The sequence below is a fragment of the Bison bison genome, unplaced genomic scaffold (assembly GCF_000754665.1).
Source record: "Bison bison bison isolate TAMUID 2011002044 unplaced genomic scaffold, Bison_UMD1.0 scf7180017864285, whole genome shotgun sequence".
Taxonomy (NCBI): Eukaryota; Metazoa; Chordata; class Mammalia; order Artiodactyla; family Bovidae; genus Bison; species Bison bison.
Window position 1 is genome coordinate 1,046,662 of NW_011494857.1, and position 22,182 is coordinate 1,068,843.

General features: G+C 41.4%; 1 protein-coding gene across 1 annotated transcript; it reads right to left on the reverse strand.

Moving 5' to 3' along the window:
- Nucleotides 1-8,027: 8,027 nt before the first annotated feature.
- On the reverse strand, nt 8,028-13,276 carry LOC104995644 (orphan sodium- and chloride-dependent neurotransmitter transporter NTT5-like). Its single transcript, XM_010849596.1, has 6 exons — nt 12,660-13,276; nt 12,252-12,493; nt 10,700-10,886; nt 10,109-10,310; nt 9,832-9,991; nt 8,028-8,348 (listed from the first exon to the last, which is right to left on the reverse strand). The coding sequence occupies exons 1-6, from the start codon at nt 12,768-12,770 to the stop codon at nt 8,336-8,338; spliced, it is 915 nt and encodes a 304-aa protein (XP_010847898.1). The 5' UTR covers nt 12,771-13,276; the 3' UTR covers nt 8,028-8,335.
- Between the last annotated feature and the right edge of the window lie 8,906 nt (nt 13,277-22,182).

Below are 22,182 nucleotides of genomic sequence, written 5' to 3' on the forward strand. Positions count from 1 at the left end.
TGTTGGCAAAGCTTTTCAATATGCTATCTAGGTTGGTCATAACTTTTCTTCCAAGGAGTAAGCGTCTTTTAATTTCATGGCTGCAGTCACCATCTGCAGTGATTTTGGAGCCCCAAAAAATAAAGTCTGACACTGTTTCCACTGTTTCCCCATCTATTTGCCATGAAGTGATGGGACCAGATGCCATGATCTTCATTTCCTGAATTATCTTCATTACCTCCACCATAGTTTGGTCTCAGGTCAAACAACAGGGTGGGGAACACAGCCCTGCCCATCCACAGAAAATTGGATTAAAGGTTTACTGAGCATGCCCCCACCCATCAGAACAAGAGCCAGTTTCCCCATCAGTCAGTCTCTCCTATCAGGAAGCTTCCATAAGCTTCTTATCCTTATCAGAGGGCAGACAGAATGAAAACCACAGTCACAGAAAACTAATCAAACTGATCACATGGACCACAGCCTTGTCTAACTCAATGAAACTATGAGCTAAGTGAACAATGCAAAGAAATAGAGGAAAACAATAGAATGGGAAAGACTAGAGATCTCTTCAAGAAAATTAGAGATACCAAGGGAACACTTCATGCAAAGATGGGCTCAATAAAGGACAGAAATGGTATGGACCTAACAGAAACAGAAGAGGTGGCAAAAATACATAAAAAAAAAACTGTACAAAAAAGATCTTAATGACCCAGATAACCACGATGGTGTGATCACTGGACTAGAGCCAGACATCTTGGAGTGCAAAGTCAAGTGGGACTTAGGAGGCATCACTACGAACAAAGCTAATGGAGGTGACAGAATTCCAGTTGAGCCATGTCAAATCCTAGAAGATGCTGCTCTTAAAGTGCTGCACTCAATATGCCAGCAAATTTGGAAAACTCAGCAGTGGCCACAGGACTGGAAACGGTCAGTTTTCATTCCAATCCCAAAGAAAGGCAATGCCAAAGAATGCTCAAACTACTGCACAATTGCACTCATCTCACATGCTAGCAAAGTAATGCTCAAAATTCTCCAAGCCAGACTTCAACAGTACATGAACCCTGAACTTCCAAATGTTCAAGTTGGATTTAGAAAAGGCAGAGAAACCAGAGATCAAATTGCTGGATCCAACATCTGTTGGATCATTAAAAAAGCAAGAGAGTTCCAGAAAAACATCTACTTTTGCTTTATTGACTAAGCCAAAGCCTTTGACTGTGTGGACCACACGAACTGTGGAAAATTCTTAAAGAAGTGGTAATACCAGATCACCTGACCTGCCTCCTGAGAAATCTGTATGCAGGTCAAGAAGCAACAATTAGACCTGGACATTGGACAACAGACTGGTTCCAAATCGGGAAAGGAGTATGTCAGGACTGTATATTGTCACCCTCCTTATTTAACTTATATGCAGAGTACATCATGAGAAATGCCAGGCTGGATGAAGCAAAAGCTGGAATCAGGATTTCCAGGAGAAATATCAATAACCTCAGATATGCAGATGATACCCCTTATGGCAGAAAGTGAAGAAAAACTAAAGAGCCTCTTGATGAAAGTGAAAGAGGAGAGTGAAAAAGTTGGCTTAAAACTCAACTTTCAAAAAACTAAGTGTTGCCCTAATTGGTCCAGGAGCGAGCAACGAGAATGAAGACAGAACACGAAATCTGTTGCAATGGGTCCAGGGACCTGCAACCTCTGTTGGACAGAGTCCAACTGAGTGGATTCTGAGGTGCAGAGTCCACTCTGAGTCCAGCTCTTATTCCTAATTGCAGACTACAAGACTTTCTCAGATTTTCTTTTTTTCAAGACTCATGCTGTGTTAATCACGTACTCCTAAATGTCATGGACTACGCTGACATAGTCCAGATTTCCTTGTGTTTACCCCAGACCTTTCCCTCCTGGGCTAGTCTCAGGAATTAACAAGTGCGTAGGCAGCGTAAATGCCTGGCGCCGACCCGGTGTTCCAAGGACCTTGCTTTCATGATCCCAGTCATACTCCCTTCTGGGTCTGGCCTTGGGGTTTGTAATAAGGCAATTATTCTTAGGAAAAAAGTGAAAGATAATCATTAACATAGTTTCTTAATATATGCTGTTTTCCCAGGTGCTATTTCTGTGAATATTCTGTGTACAGAATAGCTTTTCTGTACAAAAAAGATCTTAATGACCCAGATAACCACGATGGTGTGATCACTGGACTAGAGCCAGACATCTTGGAGTGCAAAGTCAAGTGGGACTTAGGAGGCATCACTACGAACAAAGCTAATGGAGGTGACAGAATTCCATTATGTGAAATTACATTATCGGGAATTCCCACTACAAAGAAGATCATGGCATCTGGTCCCCTCACTTCATGGCAAATAGATGGGGAAACAATGGAAACAGTGAAAGACTTTACTTTTTTGGGCTCCAAAATCACTGCAAATGGTGATTGCAGCCATGAAATTAAAAGACACTTTCTCTTGGAAGAAAAGCTATGACCAACCTAGACAGCATATTAAAAAGCGGAGACATTACTTTGCTGACAAAGGTCTGTCTAGTTAAAGCTATGGTTTTTCCAATGGTCATGTATGGATGTGAAAGTTGGACGATAAAGAAGGCTGAGCGCTGAAGAACTGAACTGTGGTGTTGGAGAAGATTCTTGAGAGTCCCTTGGACAGCAAGGAAATCAAACCAGTCAGTCCTAAAGGAAATCAACCCTGAATACTCATTGGAAGGCCTCATGCTGAAACTGAAGCTCCAATACTTTGGCCACTTGATGGGAAGAGCTGACTCATTGGAAAAGACTCTGATGTTGGGAAAGATTGAGGGTAAGAGAAGAGGGCGACAGAGGATGAGATGGTTGGATGGAATCATGCACTCAATGGATATGAGTTTGAGCAAACTCCAGGAGATAGTGAAGAACATGGAATCCTGGCATGCTGCAGTCCATGGGGTCGCAAAGGGTCAGACACGACTGAGTGCCTGAACAACAACACATAAATAGCAGTGAGCTGGATTTAAAACAATTCAATCTTCAGTATTGGCCTTTTTACTAGTCCATGTGTAAATAATTGCAATTACTAGTATGTGTGGATTTATTTCTAATATTTTATCTTCTGCTTGTCCCACTTTTTCTTTATTAGCTTTTGATATTTTGTTCTGCATTCTTTTGGACTGATTCCCACCCCCGCTGCTGGTGTGTGAATGCAGCAGCAGTTACCAGTGTTTTCTAAGATCAGTGTTGCCCGGTTCTTGCAGCCTTCTCGTTCTGGTGAATAGAGTGTGAACAAAAGTAACATGCTTCACTTTCACATCTGGCCCATAAAACTCATTCTCTTTCCACGTGCACCAGCTCACTGGAAAGAACTCCAGAACCTAGAGGAGGGAAGAGCCCTAAGATGAAAGAAAGAGCACCACCCCCATTCCAGGCTATATTGTTCTGTATTCTGGTGTAAGCAGGAAATAAAATTTGATTGTTGGAAGTCACTGAGATTTTGTTTGATCTGTTAGAGAGGCCATCATTATTTACCTTAGCTAATACAGAAATTCAGAGAAGGCAATGGCACCCCACTCCAGTACTCTTGCCTGGAAAATCCCATGGATGGAGGAGCCTGGAAGGCTGCAGTCCATGGGGTCGCTGAGGGTCGGACACAACTGAGCGACTTCACTTTCATGCATCAGAGAAGGAAATGGCAACCCACTCCAGTGTTCTTGCCTGGAGAATCCCAGGGATGGAGGAGCCTGGTGGGCTGCCATCTATGGGGTCGCACAGAGTTGGACATGACTGAAGTGACTTAGCAGCAGCAGCAATACAGAAATTATAAGTTGTTCCTTTTTTAGTAGTTACCCTTGAAATTTTAACATGCATTTTTATCGGCGTCTAAAGATCAGTGTTTATCGTTCTGCTGAGTGCATCATTCTCCATCTCTAGCTATGTATTATATATAGCTGCCCGGTATTTTAGCTATTTGTCAGTTTTTTAACCATACAAATTAACTATTGCTATTATTGCTTTATAAGACTTAGTATGTGTTTACATTTACCCACATTATCATCATTTTCTTGGCTCAGCATTTCTTCTGTCTCAGGTCTCAGACCTGCCTTCTGGGATCATTTTACTACTCCTTGAGATATATTCTTTTTTAAAGTTAAAAAAATTGTTTTTAATCAAAAAAAATTATTAGATTTTTTGCTGCATTGGGTCTTCATCACCATGTTTGAGGACTACTCTCCAGTTGTAGTGCACAGGCTTCTCATTGCTGTGGACTCTGCGTAGAGCATGGGCTCTACGGCACTTGGGCTTCAGTGGTTACAATGCACAGGCTTAGTTGCCCTGCAGCGTGTGGAATCTTCTTGGATCAGAGATCAAACCTGTGTCTCATGCACTGGCAGGCGGATTCTTAACCACTGGATCACCAGGGAAGTCCTCCTTGAAGTATATTTTTTACCAAAGATTTGTGGGTGGAAAACTGTTGCGCTTCCCTGAAAAATCTCTATTTTGCTTTGTTCTGGAGAAATTGGTTTTGCTGGATTTACGTTTTTAAGTTGACGGTTACTTTCACCTCTTGGCAGATACTCTTCTGCTGTACCCTGGATTCTCTTGCAGTTGATAAGAAACCAGCTGTGGACTGTCATTCCTTTTTGTACATTTTATTTATTTATTTTTGGCTGCGTTGGGTCTTTGCTGCTGTAGGAGGGCCCTTCTCCAGTTCCCGAGAGCAGGGCTACTCTTCGTTGCGTTGCGAGGGCTTCCTGTGGTGGCTTCTTCCTGGAGCAGGGATCAAACCTGTGTCCCCTGAATTGGCAGGCGGATTCCTATCCACTGCACCAACAGGGAAGTCCTGTCATTCCTTTTGATGGAAGAAATTTTCACATATTGAGGTACATGCAAGTCATTCTAACTTATACATGATGTAACTTAAGCTTTATGATAACCAAAACAGCCCGCCTGTGGCCTATCAAACATATGTGGCTCAGTTCAGTTCAGTCGCTCAGTCATGTCCGACTCTTTGCCATCCCACGAACTACAGCATGCCAGGCTTCCCTGTCCATCAGCAACTCCCGAAGCTTGATCAAACTCATGTCCTTCGAGTCATTGTACATCTGCTTTAACCATTAAAGAAAATAATGCATTTTAAAAAGTAAAAATGGAGTAATTGCAGTTCAGGCATCCAAATTGGAGCTGGATGGCCATTGTGGATATGGTTTCAGACAGGTTCCTCCATCAACTGAGAACTTGAATTTTCTGGACTGTATCAGACTCAAAGACACCACCAGCCATTCTCAAAACAGTGTCGGCTAGCAGCTGTCAGCTGCAACCTGAGATCTCAAGGTCTTCCCGTAAAACTAGGCAACCATTTTGGGCCCCAACCAATCCTTGCTTAATAAGCATCTTTATTTCTTGCAGCCTCTGATTATAATCTTGATAAAAAAAACTTATATAGTTTTGCAGTTTTTGCCTTTATAAGCCACCTCCATCTTGTAGTCTAGCAGAACACAATTCAAGTGCTTCTTGACTCTGTATTTCCAGGGGTGTAGCTCTCAGTTTGGCTCAAATAAAACTCTTTTCCAGTCCTAATAATAGATTTTTATTGTTTCTGTTGATACTTTATAGGCAATGTCTTTTCTGCCTGGTTGCTCTTTATTTTGGGCATACTGCAGTTTCCTTTTATTTAATCTTTTCCATTTGTTATGTTTCCTCAGTCCAAGGATTTGAGTCTTTCCTTGATTTGGGGAATATGGTCATCTTTTTATTTGTCTTTGTATACTGTCTCTCCCGTAGTCTTTCAAAGGTCTCTTTTTGGAATTCCTATTAGAGGTGTGTTGAACTTTGTCCCACTATCCTCCATGTCTCTTAAACTCATATTGTTTTTATTGGAATATAATTGCTTCACAATGTTGTGTTTCTGCTTCACAATGACATAAATCAGCTATATGTATCAGTTACATGCATACATATATCCTCCCCCCTCTTGGAATCTCCCCCGACACCCAGTCCCACACATCTAGGTCACCATAGAGCATCAAGCTGAGCAGCTCCCTGTGCTATACCACAGGTTCCCATTAGCTATCTACTTTACACACAGTAGTGTATTTATGTCAAACCCAATCCTCCAATTCATCCCACCTTCCCCTGTATGTCCACATGTCCATTCTCTGTCTGCATCTCTATTCCTGCCCTGGAACTAGGTTTATCTGTACCATTTTTCTGGATTCCACATATGTGTATTAATATAGGATATTTGTTTTTCTCTTTCTGACTTACTTCCTTGTGTATGGCAGACTCTAGGTTCATCCACATCTCTACAAATGACCCAGTTCCATTCCTTTTTATGGATGAGTAATATCCATTGTATATATGTACCACATCTTTATCCATTCATCTGTCAATGGACACTTAGGTTTAAACTCATATTTTTAATGCCATGGTTTCTCTGTGCTACATCATTATGCTCCCTTTAGATTTGTCTCTCTTCTTAGTTTTTTAATTTGTTGTTTAACCTACCCATTGATGTTTTAAATCCAAACGATTTTTTCATTTCTAAAAGTTCTTTTTGGTCCTTTTTCAAATACCCTGATCATTTCTGAGAATCTCTTGCTCCTCATTCTTAATTTCAGCTCTTTCTTTTTGTCTTTAAATATATTCAGCACATTTATTCTATATTATTTACTTGATAATTCTGATATATAAGGTTTTTGCAGGTCTGATTCTGCTCATTGTGGATGTTAATCCTCCCTTTAGGGTGCCTCATTTCCTTGCATATTTTGTGATTTCTTTTTGTTATCCCATGTTCATTGGTAGTTTATTGGTGGGAATCCTGTGAAGCCTGGTAGAAGTTGTGTTTCCCCGAGATTATTTATATGTACTTATGACAGGTGCTGGGGCAAGGTGCTATCCACCAGACACCTTTTATGCTCATCCCAACTTGGATTTTTCAGATTATGCCAGTTGTGTGAATTTGAACCAAAATTCCACGTAAGAGTTACAAATTCTCAAAAACTAAACTATTTCTCTCCTATCAAAGACAGCAACAGACATATGCATTTTATTGTTATTTAACTCTTTCACAGAGAGTACAGTCCTTAAGCTTTCTATGTACAGGGGTTTCTTTTTCTTTCATGGAACCAAGGCTTTGTCTTCACCTAGCCTTTGAAATCAAAATCCCTAACTTACCAGACAGTGGCAATTCCCCCAAAGTGATCACTAGCTTTACTACCTTACCTATCTTAATTCAAGTTTAGAATTAATTTTTGGCCTCTTAAAGATTTCTTCTAATTTATTCTAAGCTCATTTACACATTTGAAGAGGATGGTTGATATATTTTATGCTACATTTAGGTGTCTTGTAATAAAGTGTGTTTTGTCTTATTTTTTTGTCACATTGCCCAGAATGAGTCCTCCTTGGGTTTTCTTCAGTTTCTGTAGTCAGCCTCTACTGTCCCCCTCATTCCCTGCCAAATATCCTTCTTCCAAACTCCCAGACCACCTTAGTAGAAAATACAATGTTGTGAAGTTTTAAGCCCCTTGGTATTTAAAAGATATTGACAAGGTCACCAATTAGCAGATAGTTAACTACTTTGCCATAATCAGTGACTCTACTCTATTTAGCCTAATGTACTTATAGGAAGAACCAGGAAGAGAGAACCTGGGGTTCTAGCATTTGAATTTAACAATCAATGGGAGGCAATACTGGAAACTGGGATTTTCTTTATGACAAAAGTAAAGTTTCACTGAACTGATTAATTTACCAGGATTATTTTTGCCCTGATTTCATAGGGACCAGACCTTATACAGACCAATTCCAAGAGGAAAGTAGCCTAGGAGAAGTAGTATCAGCATTTACCATTAACCAAATACCAGAAGTCAAGAACACCATTGTTATAGGTCTGGTGAGGGAAAGTATGGGAAATACAGGGAATGACTGCTAATGTTAATCCCTATCAGGCCAGAAAAACTCTGCCAGTCCAGGAAAACTAGTATTTGGGTCCAGTTACATTAGCAGTTTCTGCATTTGCCTCTTCTAATACAAGTTGCCAACCAGAGAGTTCCACCTTGATAAAGGAGTGATGTTGTGCCAAATGAACCAAGTCTTTATTTCCAATAGGAATTATTCACAGGAAAGAAAGTTTTCCCTCTGTTTTTGGTTTATCCATTTTAATAATCTTTTGTCTTTTTTGCCTCACCTGAAGCCGTGGACCAACCTTCGGTGAGTCCCCCTTAGCTTCAGGTTGGAAGGTTATTATGGCCGTATTGTGGCTCATGGAGACAGGAGAAGCCACCCGAATGATGACGGTGTAGAAGAAGTAGACAGGGACAGGCAGGACGGTGATGACGACGAGGAATATAAGCAAGGCTTTAGCCCATGATGGATAAATTCGGGTCACCTCATGTGACTATGGAGAAAAGGGAAGAAGGTTTAGAATGCCCAGGTTCTCTGAAGTGGAAGGCTGAAGAGGGTAGGGATAGGAGACAAACCAAGGCCACAGACTAAATAAATGAATCCCCAGGGAATCAGATGAGTGTGTCCTAGTTGTAAGAGTGGATTTAGGAGTGGGAGTGGGGAGGAAAAAAAGTGGACTGAAAAGTCTCATGTCCACTCCTTAGAGGGGTCTGGGAAGGGAGGCTCACAATTCTTGAGTCCCAGGCCAAGTAGGTGATCTCCTTCACAGACAGGTGAATCAGGGTGCTTAAAAACAGGACTAGCAGCACAAATGGAGACAGAAAACACCACAGCCAACGATAGATGGGGGAGATGGGGTGGCCCATCATGATACTCAGGTCTGTAAGGAACCTGGGAGGAAGGGTCACAAGACTTTGGGAGGCCCATTCAAGCCTTACCCAGCCTTGGTGTGGGGGTCAGTCCAAACCTAACCTGGGAGAAAACCCTTAACATTTCTTAAACCTTTCTGTTCACACCTCCACAACCAGCCTTCTTGCCACTAATTCATCCACTTTCAGTCTGGTTTCTGTCCCATCCCAGGGTTTTTCTTTTAAATCTCTCTCCTCCATCACCCTTCAGGATAAAAGCCCAATTTTCTGAAAGTAGGTTCTTTAAGCCCACACATCCAGCTTTCTTTGGTGAACCTTCTTAATCCCAATACATACAATTCAGGTTCCTTCTGCTTAGAACACCCTTCTCTCTTTCTCTCCCTTGACAAACTTCTCCTTCATCTTTCTATATTCTATTCATGCATCCTCTCCTTGACTGACTCTTCGATCTTCTTTAGATAAAAATCTGTGTTTCTAGAGTGCCCTCAGTTGCCTCCATCCTGCTCAAGGATATGTCTTTCTCCTTGGACTCTGAGAGCAGAAACTAAATTTAATTTATCTCAGTATCCCCCAGTACTCACCACAAGGCCTGTCTGGCACATAGGAGGCTCTAAGAAATATTTGAGAGTGACTGGTTGCATGAATGAACAAATTGATGCCAAGGGTCACTATCACCTATAAACACGGCCACCCTTGGATTACACGGGGCCTCTCAAATGGTAGTGTGCATATGAATCACTTGGGGTTCCTGTTAAAACACAGATACAGACCCAAAGGTCTGGGGTGGAGCCCGAGGGTCTGCATCTCTGATAAGCTTCCAGGTGCTGCCAATGCCACTGATCCAGAGCAAGCTTTCAGAAGCAAGGGATTACACATTTCAGATGTCCACACTACCCTGGTTGAAAGAAGAGCTCAGGAGCCCCTAGGACTTGATCTAGACTGCTCGCCACTTTCCCTCTTTATATTGATATTCCCCTGGAACCAGCATGCTCTTCTTTTTTCCCACCCTCTTGGGATCTCTCCATATGCCCTGTGATAAGAGCCTGGCAGTGAGAGCAAAAGGGACTCTTAGTTGTGTGGCAGGAAATCCTGGGATTGGGACATCACCTCCTGGCCCCATAGATCCAGGCCATGGCGATGGTCTCCAGGATGACGATGAAGAAAAGGGGCAGAGATACCCAGTAGTCATCCAGCAGGTTCACATAGTAGCTGCCGGAGGGCCTCACAAAAAGGAGGCTGCCCAGGAACATAGGCACACAGACACCCACTGGAGAGAAACATCAGATATAAATCAAGATCAGTACCGAACTTGTGCTGTGTAAGTCCCATTGGGGTTACAGTAAATGATGGCCATAGGTGGGAGTAGAGTCATAGGTCCGAGTACCTGTGAGCAGCTTTGAATGCTCCCTGAGGGAAGAGAAGGTATCCTGGAGAGGGGTGATGATGCCTTGTATGATTCCTATCACAGTGCTCAGCCCCAGGTTCACCAGCAACAGGAAGGTAACGATGGACCAGAAGGTGGGTCCAGAAAACAAAGAGACGATGTCACTAAACGTCACAATGACCACACCTGGACCGATCATAACCTGTGAATGAAGGAAAGAACGGTGAGGGCTCTGAGCTCAGTCTGGGGAGCCCTAACTCTGTTTCCATCCTCTCCCCTAGAAAACTATCTGTAGCCCTGTTCATGGCTATTATTATACTCATTTGGCCTTGAGGCATGAAGATTTCCTCCTGGTCTAGCAACTCTTTGGGGTTGGGGTAAAGAAGCTTATATGAATTCTAGTGCTTTGTGCTACAAAGGCTACAACTGCCTTATCACAAAAGGATACTATGAATCTTGGTCTTGGTTGTCCAAGATGCTTCTGAGAATCGCCTTTCTGAATTCTACAGACATCTAAGCAATGTGGAAGTTTCTGGTGCTCTGGGGGCTTTAAGGGGAACTCTACAGCCCTATCCCCAACCCCCTACCTACCTTATTCAATTCCTTAGACAAGTCGCAATCGGTCAAATTGGGTAGGATTCTGCTTTTGATGTATTCAGGGAGGTTGTTGAGCCACTTGGGGTAGATAGAGCTCGGATCATGGTACAGACTGTCTGGAGGGTGGGCCTCAGGCGGCAGGACCTGGGCAATGACCAGATCCATCACTTTTTCAGCATTCCTGGGGACAGGAGTAGAATTATATAGAACCATTTGGCCTTTGATGATAACCTCCTCCCTCAGCCTCTAGATGAAGAGGGAAATTACTAGCCTAAAGTTTTTGATTTGATTAAAGTAAGGCCTGCACTGAATCCTAGGTATCCAGGATCCTGCATGACACCTATTTTCATAATCACAGAAATGTTTGTGTGAGGCCAGAGAATTTCTGACTGAGGCAGACTCTTGGAGGGGTCTTTCCTACAGTACCATTGAGGGTTTTCAGATTTTTACCTCCTACTGGACAATCTCAGGATAATGTTATGGCTTCCCAGCTTTCTTGACCTGCTGGCCTCTTCAACTTCTTTACTCACAACTCTCTCAACCTTCTGTACTTCAGCTGTCCTCAATTACTAAGCCTTTTTCAACTTGCCACGCTCTCTCGATTGTCTTAGTGTCTTGGTCCCTGATGTTCTCTCTGCTTAGAACTATCCTATTCTAGCCGCACTTAGTCTACCCCAATTCCACCCCCTGAACATTCTCCACTTAGCAAATTCCTCCAAATCCTGACTCACTCACTGTACTATTTACTCCCATGGAAATCTGTTCATGATCTCTTATGAGGGCAAAGCAACAAACTGCAGAAAAGTAGTATGGTATAGGCCAATTTTTTTAAAAATAGCATGTTTTTATAAACGGGTCTGTGAATTGGAAACACTTGAAAGAACACTCCCAGTGATTACTTGTCAGGAAACAAACTCAGCTCAGGATTGCCTCTACCAGGAAACCTTCTCTGACTTCTCCCAGTTAGTAGCTCCCTCCTCTGTGTCCATTCATCATCCCTACCACTAGTCCTCATCTAGTTTGTGATTATCTGTTTACTATTTGCTTCCTCATTTTCTTGAAGTCAGGGATGGTAGTCTAGTTTACCATTGGCTGTGCTGACAGAGCTCAACACAGGGGCTGGTAGATAGGAGATGTTTTTATAAACGTCTGACGAGCATTTTTGGAATGAACATTATAGGAGAAGAAAATGGGGACTATGGCTATAAAAAACAGGCTATGGGGACCCTGGTGCAGCAGGACCTTTTTTTGTCTAATGGTTCAGCTGAAAGTATCCTCTAATTTGTCCATGGCAGCCTCCAGTTAAGAATGGGGTGAACACACTTTTGAAAACTTCCAACTTTGGGAATTTCCTAGTTTAGAAAAGCATCTCTGAAAGAGACAGAGGTGGTAGGATTCAGGTGTTTCTAAGGTTTAGGATGCTCCAATTGGAGGACCCCATATTGACAGCCAACTTCCTTGAGTGATGGGAGCCTAGACTGGAGTTGTGTGGGCTATTTCTAAGACTGGTTTTTGTGATGATCTCCATATGAAAGATTGGGCTCACATCAAGTAACATTTTTCGTTGTTTTTTGTGGCCAAGTGGCCCATTACAGCAAATACAAACACTGTGGTAGTTAGTGAAACAAGCAAGTTGAGAAAAGCCACAGCATAGGCATCAATGACACAGTTATTGGACCGAGGGATATACGAGCTGATTGCTGTGAAGCTGCCAAAGCCGGGGCCCAAGGACAAAAAGAGCTGGTTTCCTGTTCGGCGCCACACTTCCACAGAATACAGGGCTGGTACCTGAGAAGGAAAAGTACCATGTAAATGGGGATACATAGAGGGGAGAGACAAGCCATGATGGAAATAGAAGATGAGAAGGGAGTGAAAGAGGGAGCTAGGAGGGTTTCTATCAGACTATTAACCCTACTATTTGGATAAGAGACTTAAAGAGTGGGTGATGCCTTACCTTGGCAGCCAACAAATTCTTGAGGCCAAAATATGCGCCTTTCATCGTGAGACTCCGGATAAGAAGAGAGAAAAGGATGATGTAGGGAAGGAGTACTGAGATATACAGCATCTGAGTAGGAAGTATGATTCACAAAGAAAAGTTCAGCAGAGGCAGAAGTCTGTAGAGTAAGATCAAAGGCTATTGGGAATCAGAGGGAGGTCAGATTAGAGGGAATGAGAAGTTGGAGATGTATAGGCATCAAGTTAGGAGAATATTAGGGGATCTCAGATAGAAGGAAGTCCACCACATTAGTAAGTCAGAGGGTAGCTCACCTTCCCAGTGGACTTTGGCCCTTTGATCATGGAGATGCAGATGATTAACCAGATCACAAGGACAGAGGCACTCAAATGCATGACTGGTTTCCCATCTATCTCAATTTCATCTGTGGCCTTCAATACCTTCCGGTACCAGAAGTATGTGGTGGGGCTGGTCCGTGCGCATTCAGAATCTGAGGTGAACTGGCCATGGAGGAAACTGCAAGGCCAGGTGTGCCTCCCCCTTCTTCACATCCACCCACTCCTTCCAGTCCCATTTCATCATATTCTCCCAAGGATCCTTTTCCTACTTCATTCCTCTGTCCTCTCAGCCCTCCCATTTACCCTTTTCTTCCCTCACTTCTCACCAATACTGGAATTCTTTGATAGGGGGCACAATAACCAAGGTAGTGGAGACTGGAAAGACTGAACCAAATAGAAGAGATTCCATGCCATGAGCACACTGTAGTACAAGCCCACGATGATGCACACCTAGGGACCATGAAGAGTTCTGGAGATGAGAAAAAGGTAGGCTAGCCGGAGGGAGAGCTGGGGAACCGAACAGACTTCACTCTTGGAAGCGAAGTCATGGGACCCATTCCAGGATGAGGGTTAGGATGGGGATGGGGTGTAAAGGGTAGGCCTGGGCAGCCCAGGGCTCCTTACCATGAAGCTTGTATACCCTACACCACCAATCCAGGGGCTGATGACCTTCCACACACCAATGCTGCCCTGACGCATCCTCTGACCAGCTGCCATCTCCAGGAAGAGGAGAGGAATCCCAACCAAAAACATCATCAGGATGTAGATGATGAGAAAACTGCCTGTGCAGGGATTCAAGGAGGAGGTCTCAGAACCAGCCATCTGGCCTGGACTTCTTCATAGGTCCAGGAAGACATGTTCCCCACCAGTGACCTCCCTCAGGGCCACAGGCATCAAGGGTCAACTGCTTCCACATCCCTCACAGTCCCAGGTGTCTAGACCCCAATTCCTGGGAGACCAAGATACCTAGTCTCTCTCGCCTTGACCCAGGCCTCTAGCTTCACCGTTCTTATGAAACTAAGTATTCAGATATCCTGCTCCCACCCTCCCAAGGTTCCAGGGGTTCAGGTACCTGGCCCCTGCCTAGGTCAGTTTCCCAAATCTTCAGCCCCTACATATCTCAGGGACCCCAGAGTAGCCAGGACAGGTCTCTGGCTCCTCACCCCCTTGTGGGTCCATGATTTCTGGTCCCCAGGCTTACCACCTCCATTGTGAAAACACAGATAAGGAAAGCGCCAGATGGTGCTCAGCCCCACAGAGAAGCCCACCTGGGCCAGGAGATACTCAGTTTTATTGGCCCAGATTGGCCGTTCATGGGGGGCTTCATACTTTGGCCCATCTTTGTTTGGGGTCTCCAGTATGTCTTCATTATCTTCATCAGACCAAACGTGTTCTGACAGGTCAAACTTCTGGCTCTCCTCAGTAGGTATCTCGGACACTAACTGGTAAGCTGAGGTAGTAGCAGTGAGGGATATGGAAGTTGAAGGTACAGACAGCTGAGATTTCTCTTCCTGAGACTCCGTGTCTTCATTAACAGTTGTCATCCTGGGTGAACTCTAATTCCTGCTTCTGCAGGGATGGGGCCTTCTTCCTCGTTGACCTTAAGGACATTAAGAACTGCAGACTTTAGGTTTATGAGCTAAAGGGAAGACGAGATTAATCCTGCAAAAAACCCCTGAGGCCTCCCCAACCTTCTTATCCTTATGTGGTAAGAATATGGAGTCTCCACTCTAGAAAAGATCTCTAGGAAATAATAACTTAAAACAATACCATCTACAATACCAAAAGGCTTAAAATAATTTTATGAGGAATAATTTTATAACGAAAAATAAGCAAGACCTTTACACACACACACACAAACTATAAAATGTTGTTGAGAGAATAAAGAAGCCCTAACATGCTCATGAATTGGAAGTCTCAGTAGTCTAACAACATCCATGTTGCCCAATTTGATCTATAGATTCAATACAGTTCTTATTAAAATCACATCAGGGTCTTTGAGAAAATCAACAAGCGAATTCTAAAGTGTATATGAAAAGCCTAAACTGGTTAACACAATCTTGATGGAGAAGAAAAAATGGAAAGACTAACTATAAAGATATAGTCATTAAAAGAGTATGGTATTGATAGAAGGATCTACGGCACAAATAAATCAATGGAGTAATATGCTACGCTGTCCAGTGTGATAACTACTAGCCAGGGACTATCTAAATTAAAACTAAGTAACATTAACAATTTAGTTCCTCAGTCATACTGCCACATATCAAATGCTTAGTAGACACATGGATACCATATTAGAAGGACAGATATAAAAATTTCCATTATCACAGAAAATTCTCTGGATACCAGTGGGAGAGCTCAGAAACACACTCACACATATACAGACACCTGATTTACAACAAAGATGGCACTGCAAAGCTGTAGAGAAAGGACACTGCTTTCAATAAATGACTAGTTGCTTGCGCAATTGGATATCTATACAGAAATAAATGAACCTCGGCCTCCTCAACTTCACACATTAAATAAAAATATATTCACAGCAGACTGTAGTTATATAAAAGGTAAAACAACAAGATTTAAGATGAAAACCCCAGGAGAATACCTGTATGACTTGAGGGTAGGCACAGATTTCTTAGACAGTAGTGCACAAAAAGCACTAGTCATAAAGGAAAAGTTTGACATATTGGACAAAATTAAAAATAGAAGTGTCTTTCAATCAAAAGTTACCATTAATTGAGTAAACACAGACAAGTCACAGAAGATATCTGCAACGTACATGATGGACAGAATCATGCCCTCTTCCAGGATATCCACATCCTAATGCCTGGAACCTGCCAATATGTTACCTCACATTTCTATGTGATTAAATTATGGATCTTGAAACGGGGAGATTATTTGGGATTATCTATGATAGACACATAGGTAAGAGAAATGGCAATTCCTGGAGAAGGAAATGGCAACCCACTCCAGTATTCTTGCTTGGAGAATCCCATGGACAGAGGAGCCTGGCGGGCTACAGTCCACGGGGTTGCAATGAGTCGGACACGACTGAGCGACTTCACTCCACTTACACATGATGGACACAATGTACTTACTGGGTCCTTGTAAGGGAAAGAAGGAGATAGCAGGTTCCAAATCACAAAAGGAAATAGGATAGCAGAAGCAGAAATCGGAGTGATATCCTTCGAATATGTAGAAAGGAGCCATGATTCAAGGAATGTAGATGAATCCTAGTATGTGGAAAAGGCTAGGAAATGGCAAAGCTTAGGTCCTATGTAAAGAACACAGGCCTGCTGACAACTTGCTTTTAGTTCAGTGAAACTGATCTCAGATTTCTGACCTGCAGAACTGTAAGATAATACATTCATATTGTGTTAAGCAACTAAGTTTGTAGTTATTGTTACAGCAACAAAATACACAACCAAAAAGGGCATGTTTTTCCTCTAAAATTTATTTTTAAAAAAACACCCACAAATAAATAACAAAAGGCAGGAAGGGAAAAAGTGGAGGGAAGGGAACAGAAAGCTCAAACAGGCATATTATCAAAGAAGATATACAAATGGCCAAGAAAGAGGAAAAGATACTCAATGCTCAACTTCATTCATCAATAAGAAAATGTAATTTAAAACCACAAATGAGAACAGATGGGTGTATATGTGATAAATCAAGTAAGGTAATATGTTAACTGTAGAATCTAGGTTGATGGGTATATGGATGGTCACTGTATAAATCTTTGAACATTTCTGTATGCTTAAGAATTTTTTCACAATAAAATATTTTGAAGGACACCACAATAAGATACCACTATATATCCACTAGACAAGCAAACATGAAAAAGACTGATTAAACCAAATAATGGCATGTGTAGAAACTTCTGGAACTCATATACACTGCTGGTAGGAACACGGATCGCTACAGCCGCTTCAGAAAACTAGTTGAATGTACCACATACTTTAAATATTCTCATACGTTATCACCCTTTTCAAAGTGATTATCTAACAGAAATGTGTACATAAGTGCGCCAAAAACCACATCCAAGAATGCTCATAGCTGCAATATTCATAACTGCCAAAACCTGCTGCTGTTAAGTCACTTCAGTCATGTCCGACTCTGTGCGACCCCATAGACGGCAGCCACCAGGCTCCCCCATCCCTGGGATTCTCCAGGCAAGAACACTGGAGTGGGTTGCCATTGCCTTCTCCAATGCATGAAAGTGAAAAGTGAAAGTGAGGTCACTCAGTCGTGTCCGACCCTCAGCGATCCCATGGACTGCAGCCCACCAGGCTCCTCCATCCATGGGATTTTCCAGGCAAGAGTACTGGAGTGGGGTGCCATTGCCTTCTCCGGCCAAAACCTGAGAACAGCTCAAATATCTTTCAACAGTAGAATTAATAAGTGAGAGTATATTCATATAATGAGGAGACAACAGTAAAGAGTTAATTACAGGTATGTGCAACAATCTGGATGAATCTCAAAAATATTTTGAATGAAGGAAGCCAGGCCCAGAAGAGTACATACTATATAATTCTATTTATAAGAACAGGCAAAACAAATTTATGGTGTCAGAAGTCAGGATAGCATGCTCACGTTGTGACAATTTATCTAGCCATAATTATGATTTGCACATGCCTTAATATGTGATACTTCAATAAAAGTTTATCTAAAAATAAACGTTTGGGGAAAACGCTGGATTTCTATACAAAACAATAAACAGAAAGTGGATTTTAAAAAGAAAGATAGCACAATAGCAACAAAAACTTTATGACATCAAGAAGTAAATATAAACAACATTAAACGTCTTAAATAAAAGCAGAAATATTCTATGTTCATGGGCATAAATACTCAGTATGGAATTTCTCCCCCAAATTTATAGATTCAATGCAATTCCAATCAAAATATAAACTTTTTTTTTTTTTTTCACAAAAGCTAGCAAAGATTTTACTCTATATTTATTTGGCTGTGCCAGGCGGCATATAGGATATTAGTTCCCTGACCAGGGATCAAACTCACACCCCCTGCATTGGAAGTGCAATCTTAACCACTAGGCCACCAGGGAAGTCTCTACAATTTATATAGAGGAATAAAGTGTCAAAAATAATGAAGAGACACCGTCTGTTACTGGCCAAGGTGGAGTAAGCTAACGACATATAACCAATCCTCACTAATTAGCTAAAATCTCTGGATAGAATACAAAAAGCAACTACCTGAGGACTTTGAAAAGTAAATAGCAGCAGTCAGAATGGGTATTTAACTTGAACAATGACTTATAATGGAGAGAATGAGTGTCACATATTTTTTCCCTCCTTTGTCTCTGGTCCAAGAATAAGCCAAATCATAGAACTGTACAACAAGCACTAAATAAAAAAAACTCCAGGAGAAATCTCCTATTTCTCAAGGACCAGGAAAAGGAGCTCCTATGCCTACTCCTCCCCCCAAATAGGATGGAGGAAATACCAATTTCCCCTTCACAACCTGGAGGCTCACCTCTGAACTACACAAGTATGGAACGAATGCAAAGAAGCACAGCAAGGCTTTGAAAACTGAACAGTGTAGAAACAACTTCCCAAGCCACAGACTAACCCTGGGGTGGCACATGCTAACCCAAATAGCATCACAAAGGCTGTGAAAATTGAACTAACACTAACCACACCCATAGAAGATATGACAAAATTTTCCATCTGAACTCAACCAGGTTGATGGTCTGTTAAAACAAAATAAGCAAACAAATTCAACATTCTCCAGAGGATATTAACAGGATCTTGAGTCTCAAGACATAATATTCAAATTTTCCAGGATACTATCCAACATAACTCAGCACTTACACACACATACACACACACACACACACACGCACAAATCTGACCATTTCCCAAGGGAAAAGACAATAGATGTCAACCCTGAGATGACCCAGATGATGGAATTATTACACAGACTTATTTTAAAATTTTTTATTATTTTTCCAGCTTTAAGGAGGTATGATTGACAAGTAAAAATTGTAGGGACTTCTCTGGTGGTCCAATGGCTAAACTTCATGCTCCCAGTGCAGTGGGTCCAGGTTCAATCTTTGGTCAGGGAACTAGAACCCACATGCCGCAACTAAAGATCCCCTGTGCTGCAGCTAAGACCCAGTGTAGCCAAATAAATATATACATATGTAAATACATGTATATATATATCTTTAAATTATGTATATTTATGGTATACATGTGATGTTTTGATATATGTGTACATTGTGAAATGATTACTACAATGAAGTTAATTAACGTCTCTCACCTCACACCATTAATTTTGTGAGTGTGGTAAGAATACTTAAGATCTACTTTCTTAGTAAATTTCAGATTTACAATACATCATTAACTGTAAAGTCATCGCGCTGTACATGGAGAACTTACTCATTTTATAATTGAAAGTTTGTTCTCTTTGACCAACAACTTCTTTTCCTCCTTCCCTCTGCCCCTGTAATCACTCTTCTTCTCTTTGTGTGAGTTAGACTTTTTTAGATTCCACATATAAGTGAGATCATGCAGTATTTATCTCTCTGTGCCTGGCTTATTTCACTTGGTTAATGTTCATGAGGGCTTCCCCCGTGGGTCAGCGGTAAAGAATCTGCCTGCCAATACAGAAGACTCAGGAGACGCAGGTGCAATCCCTGGGTTGAGGAGATCCCCTGCAGAAGGAAATGGCAAATACTCCAGTATTCTTGCCTGGAAAATCCATGGACAGAGGAGCCTGGTAGGCTATAGTACCATAAGGTTGCAAAAGAGTCAGATAAGATTGAGCACAGCACACAGCACAATGTCCACGAGGTTCGCGTGGTCACAAATAGTAGTTTCCTTAAGGTCAATAATATTCCAGGGTGCACACGTATGTGTGTGTACATGTGTGTGCTATTAATACATTTTCTTTACCCCACTAAACTACCGTGGACACTTGATTGTTTCCATTTCCTGGCTGTTGAGGTGAACGCTGCAATGAATGTGAGAGTGCCGATATCTCTTCAACATTCTGATTTCATTTCCTTTCAATATATACCCAGAATTGGGATCACTGGATCATATGGTAGCTCTATTCTTAATTTTTTGAGGAACTGTCATCCTGTTTTCCATAGTGGCTGTTCCAAGTTACATTTCTACCAACAGGGTATAAGGGTTCCTTTTTCTCCACATCCTTGCCAACACTTGTTATCTTGTGACTTTTTGATAATAGCCACATTAACAGACGTAAGGTGATATCTCATTGTACTTTTGACTTGCATTTCCCTGATAAGTGATTTTGAGCACCTTTTCATATAACTATCGGCGGCCATTTCTATGTCTTCTTGGAAAAAATGTTTATTTTTGAAGCTGGATTTTTTTTTTTGCCAAAGTTGTATGAGTTCCTTAGTATATTTTGAATGTTAATACCTTATGGATACATGGTTTGCAAATATTTTCTCCCATTTCATAGGACGCCTTTGTATTCTTTTGTTTCATTTGCTGAGGAGAAACTTTTAAATTTAATGCAGTTGTTCTTGCTTTTGTCCTGTGTTTTTGGTATCATAACTCCCTCCCTCCAAATCATTAGTTCTAGGAGTTTTATGGCCTCTGGTCTTCAAACAACACAGAATTGTTTTGTATGGGGTTAGATAAGGGTCTTATTTCTTTCTTTTGCATGTGAGAATCCAGTTTTTCCAGAACCATTTATTGAACAGAATATCCTTTTCCCACTGTGTATTCTGGGATCCTTTGTTTAAGATTGGGGATTCCCTGGTAGCTCAGCTGGTAAAGGATCCGCCTGCAATAAGGGAGACCCTGGTTCAATTCCTAGGATGGGAAGATCCCTTGGAGAAGGGATAGTCTACCCATTCCAGTATTCTCGGGCTTCCCTGGTGGCTCAGCTGGTAAAGAATCCGCCTGCAATGTGGTATACCTGGCTTCAATCCCTGGGTTGGGAAGATCCCCTGGAGAAGGGAACAGCTACCCACTCCAGTATTCTGGCCTGGAGAAGTCCATGGACTGTATAGTCCATGGGGTCACAAAGAGTCGGACATGACTGAACAACTTTTGCTTCACTTGTTTAAGATTAGTTGACTGAATATGTGTGGCCTTATATCCAGGCTCTCTATTCTGTTCCATTGGCCTAGGTGTCCGTCTTTATGCCAGTACAATATTGTTTTGATTTACAATAGCTTTGCAATATAATTTGACATTAGGAAATGTGATGCCCCCCAGCTTTGTTCTTCTTGCTCAAGATTGCTGTAGCTATTTGAGATCCTTTACAATTCTGTACAAATTTTAAGATTGTTTTTCCTATTTCTATGAAAAACCATCACTGGAATTTTGATAGGGATTGCATTTAATCTGTAAATTACTTTGGGTAGTATGGACATTTTGACAATATTAATTCTTTCAATACATGAACACAGGACATATTTCCATTTATTTTCATCTTATTCAGTTTCTTTCATCAGTGTTTTATAGATTTCAGTGTATAGATATTTCACCTCTTTTTTTAAAATTGTGTTTCACTTTATTGCACTTTGCAGATATTGCATTTTTTTCTAACTGAAGGTTTGTGGCAACCCTGCACTGTAAGATGATGGTTAACATTCTTTTAGCAATAAAATATTTTAAAATTATGTATAATTTTCAGACACAATGCTATTGCACACTTAATCATATGGTAGTTTTACTTTAAAATTTTGAGGAAATTTTTTTATAAAAATAGAAAAATTCATCCTAAAATTCATATGGACTCTCAAGGGATCCTGAATAGCCAAAACAATCTTGAAAAAGAAGAATAAAGCTGGAGGACTCATACTTCCTGATTTCAAACTTTACTACAAAGCTGCAATGATCAAAACAGTGTGGTACTGACATAAAGATAGACATATAGACCAGTGGATTAGAATGAAGAACCCAGAAATAAAACCCTTACATATACAGTAAATTGATTTTTGACAAGGGTGCTAAGATCATTCAATGGGAGAAGAATGGGGTATTTTCAATAATTTGTGCTGGAAAAACTGGATATCCACATGCAAAAGAATGAAGTTGGACCTTTACCTAACACCCTATACAAAAACTAACTCAAAATGGATCAAAGATCTAAATGTAAAATCTGAAATTATAAAACTACTAGGAAAAAACATAGGGCAAAACTTACACGATACTGGATTTGATTTCTTGGATATGATACCAAAGGCA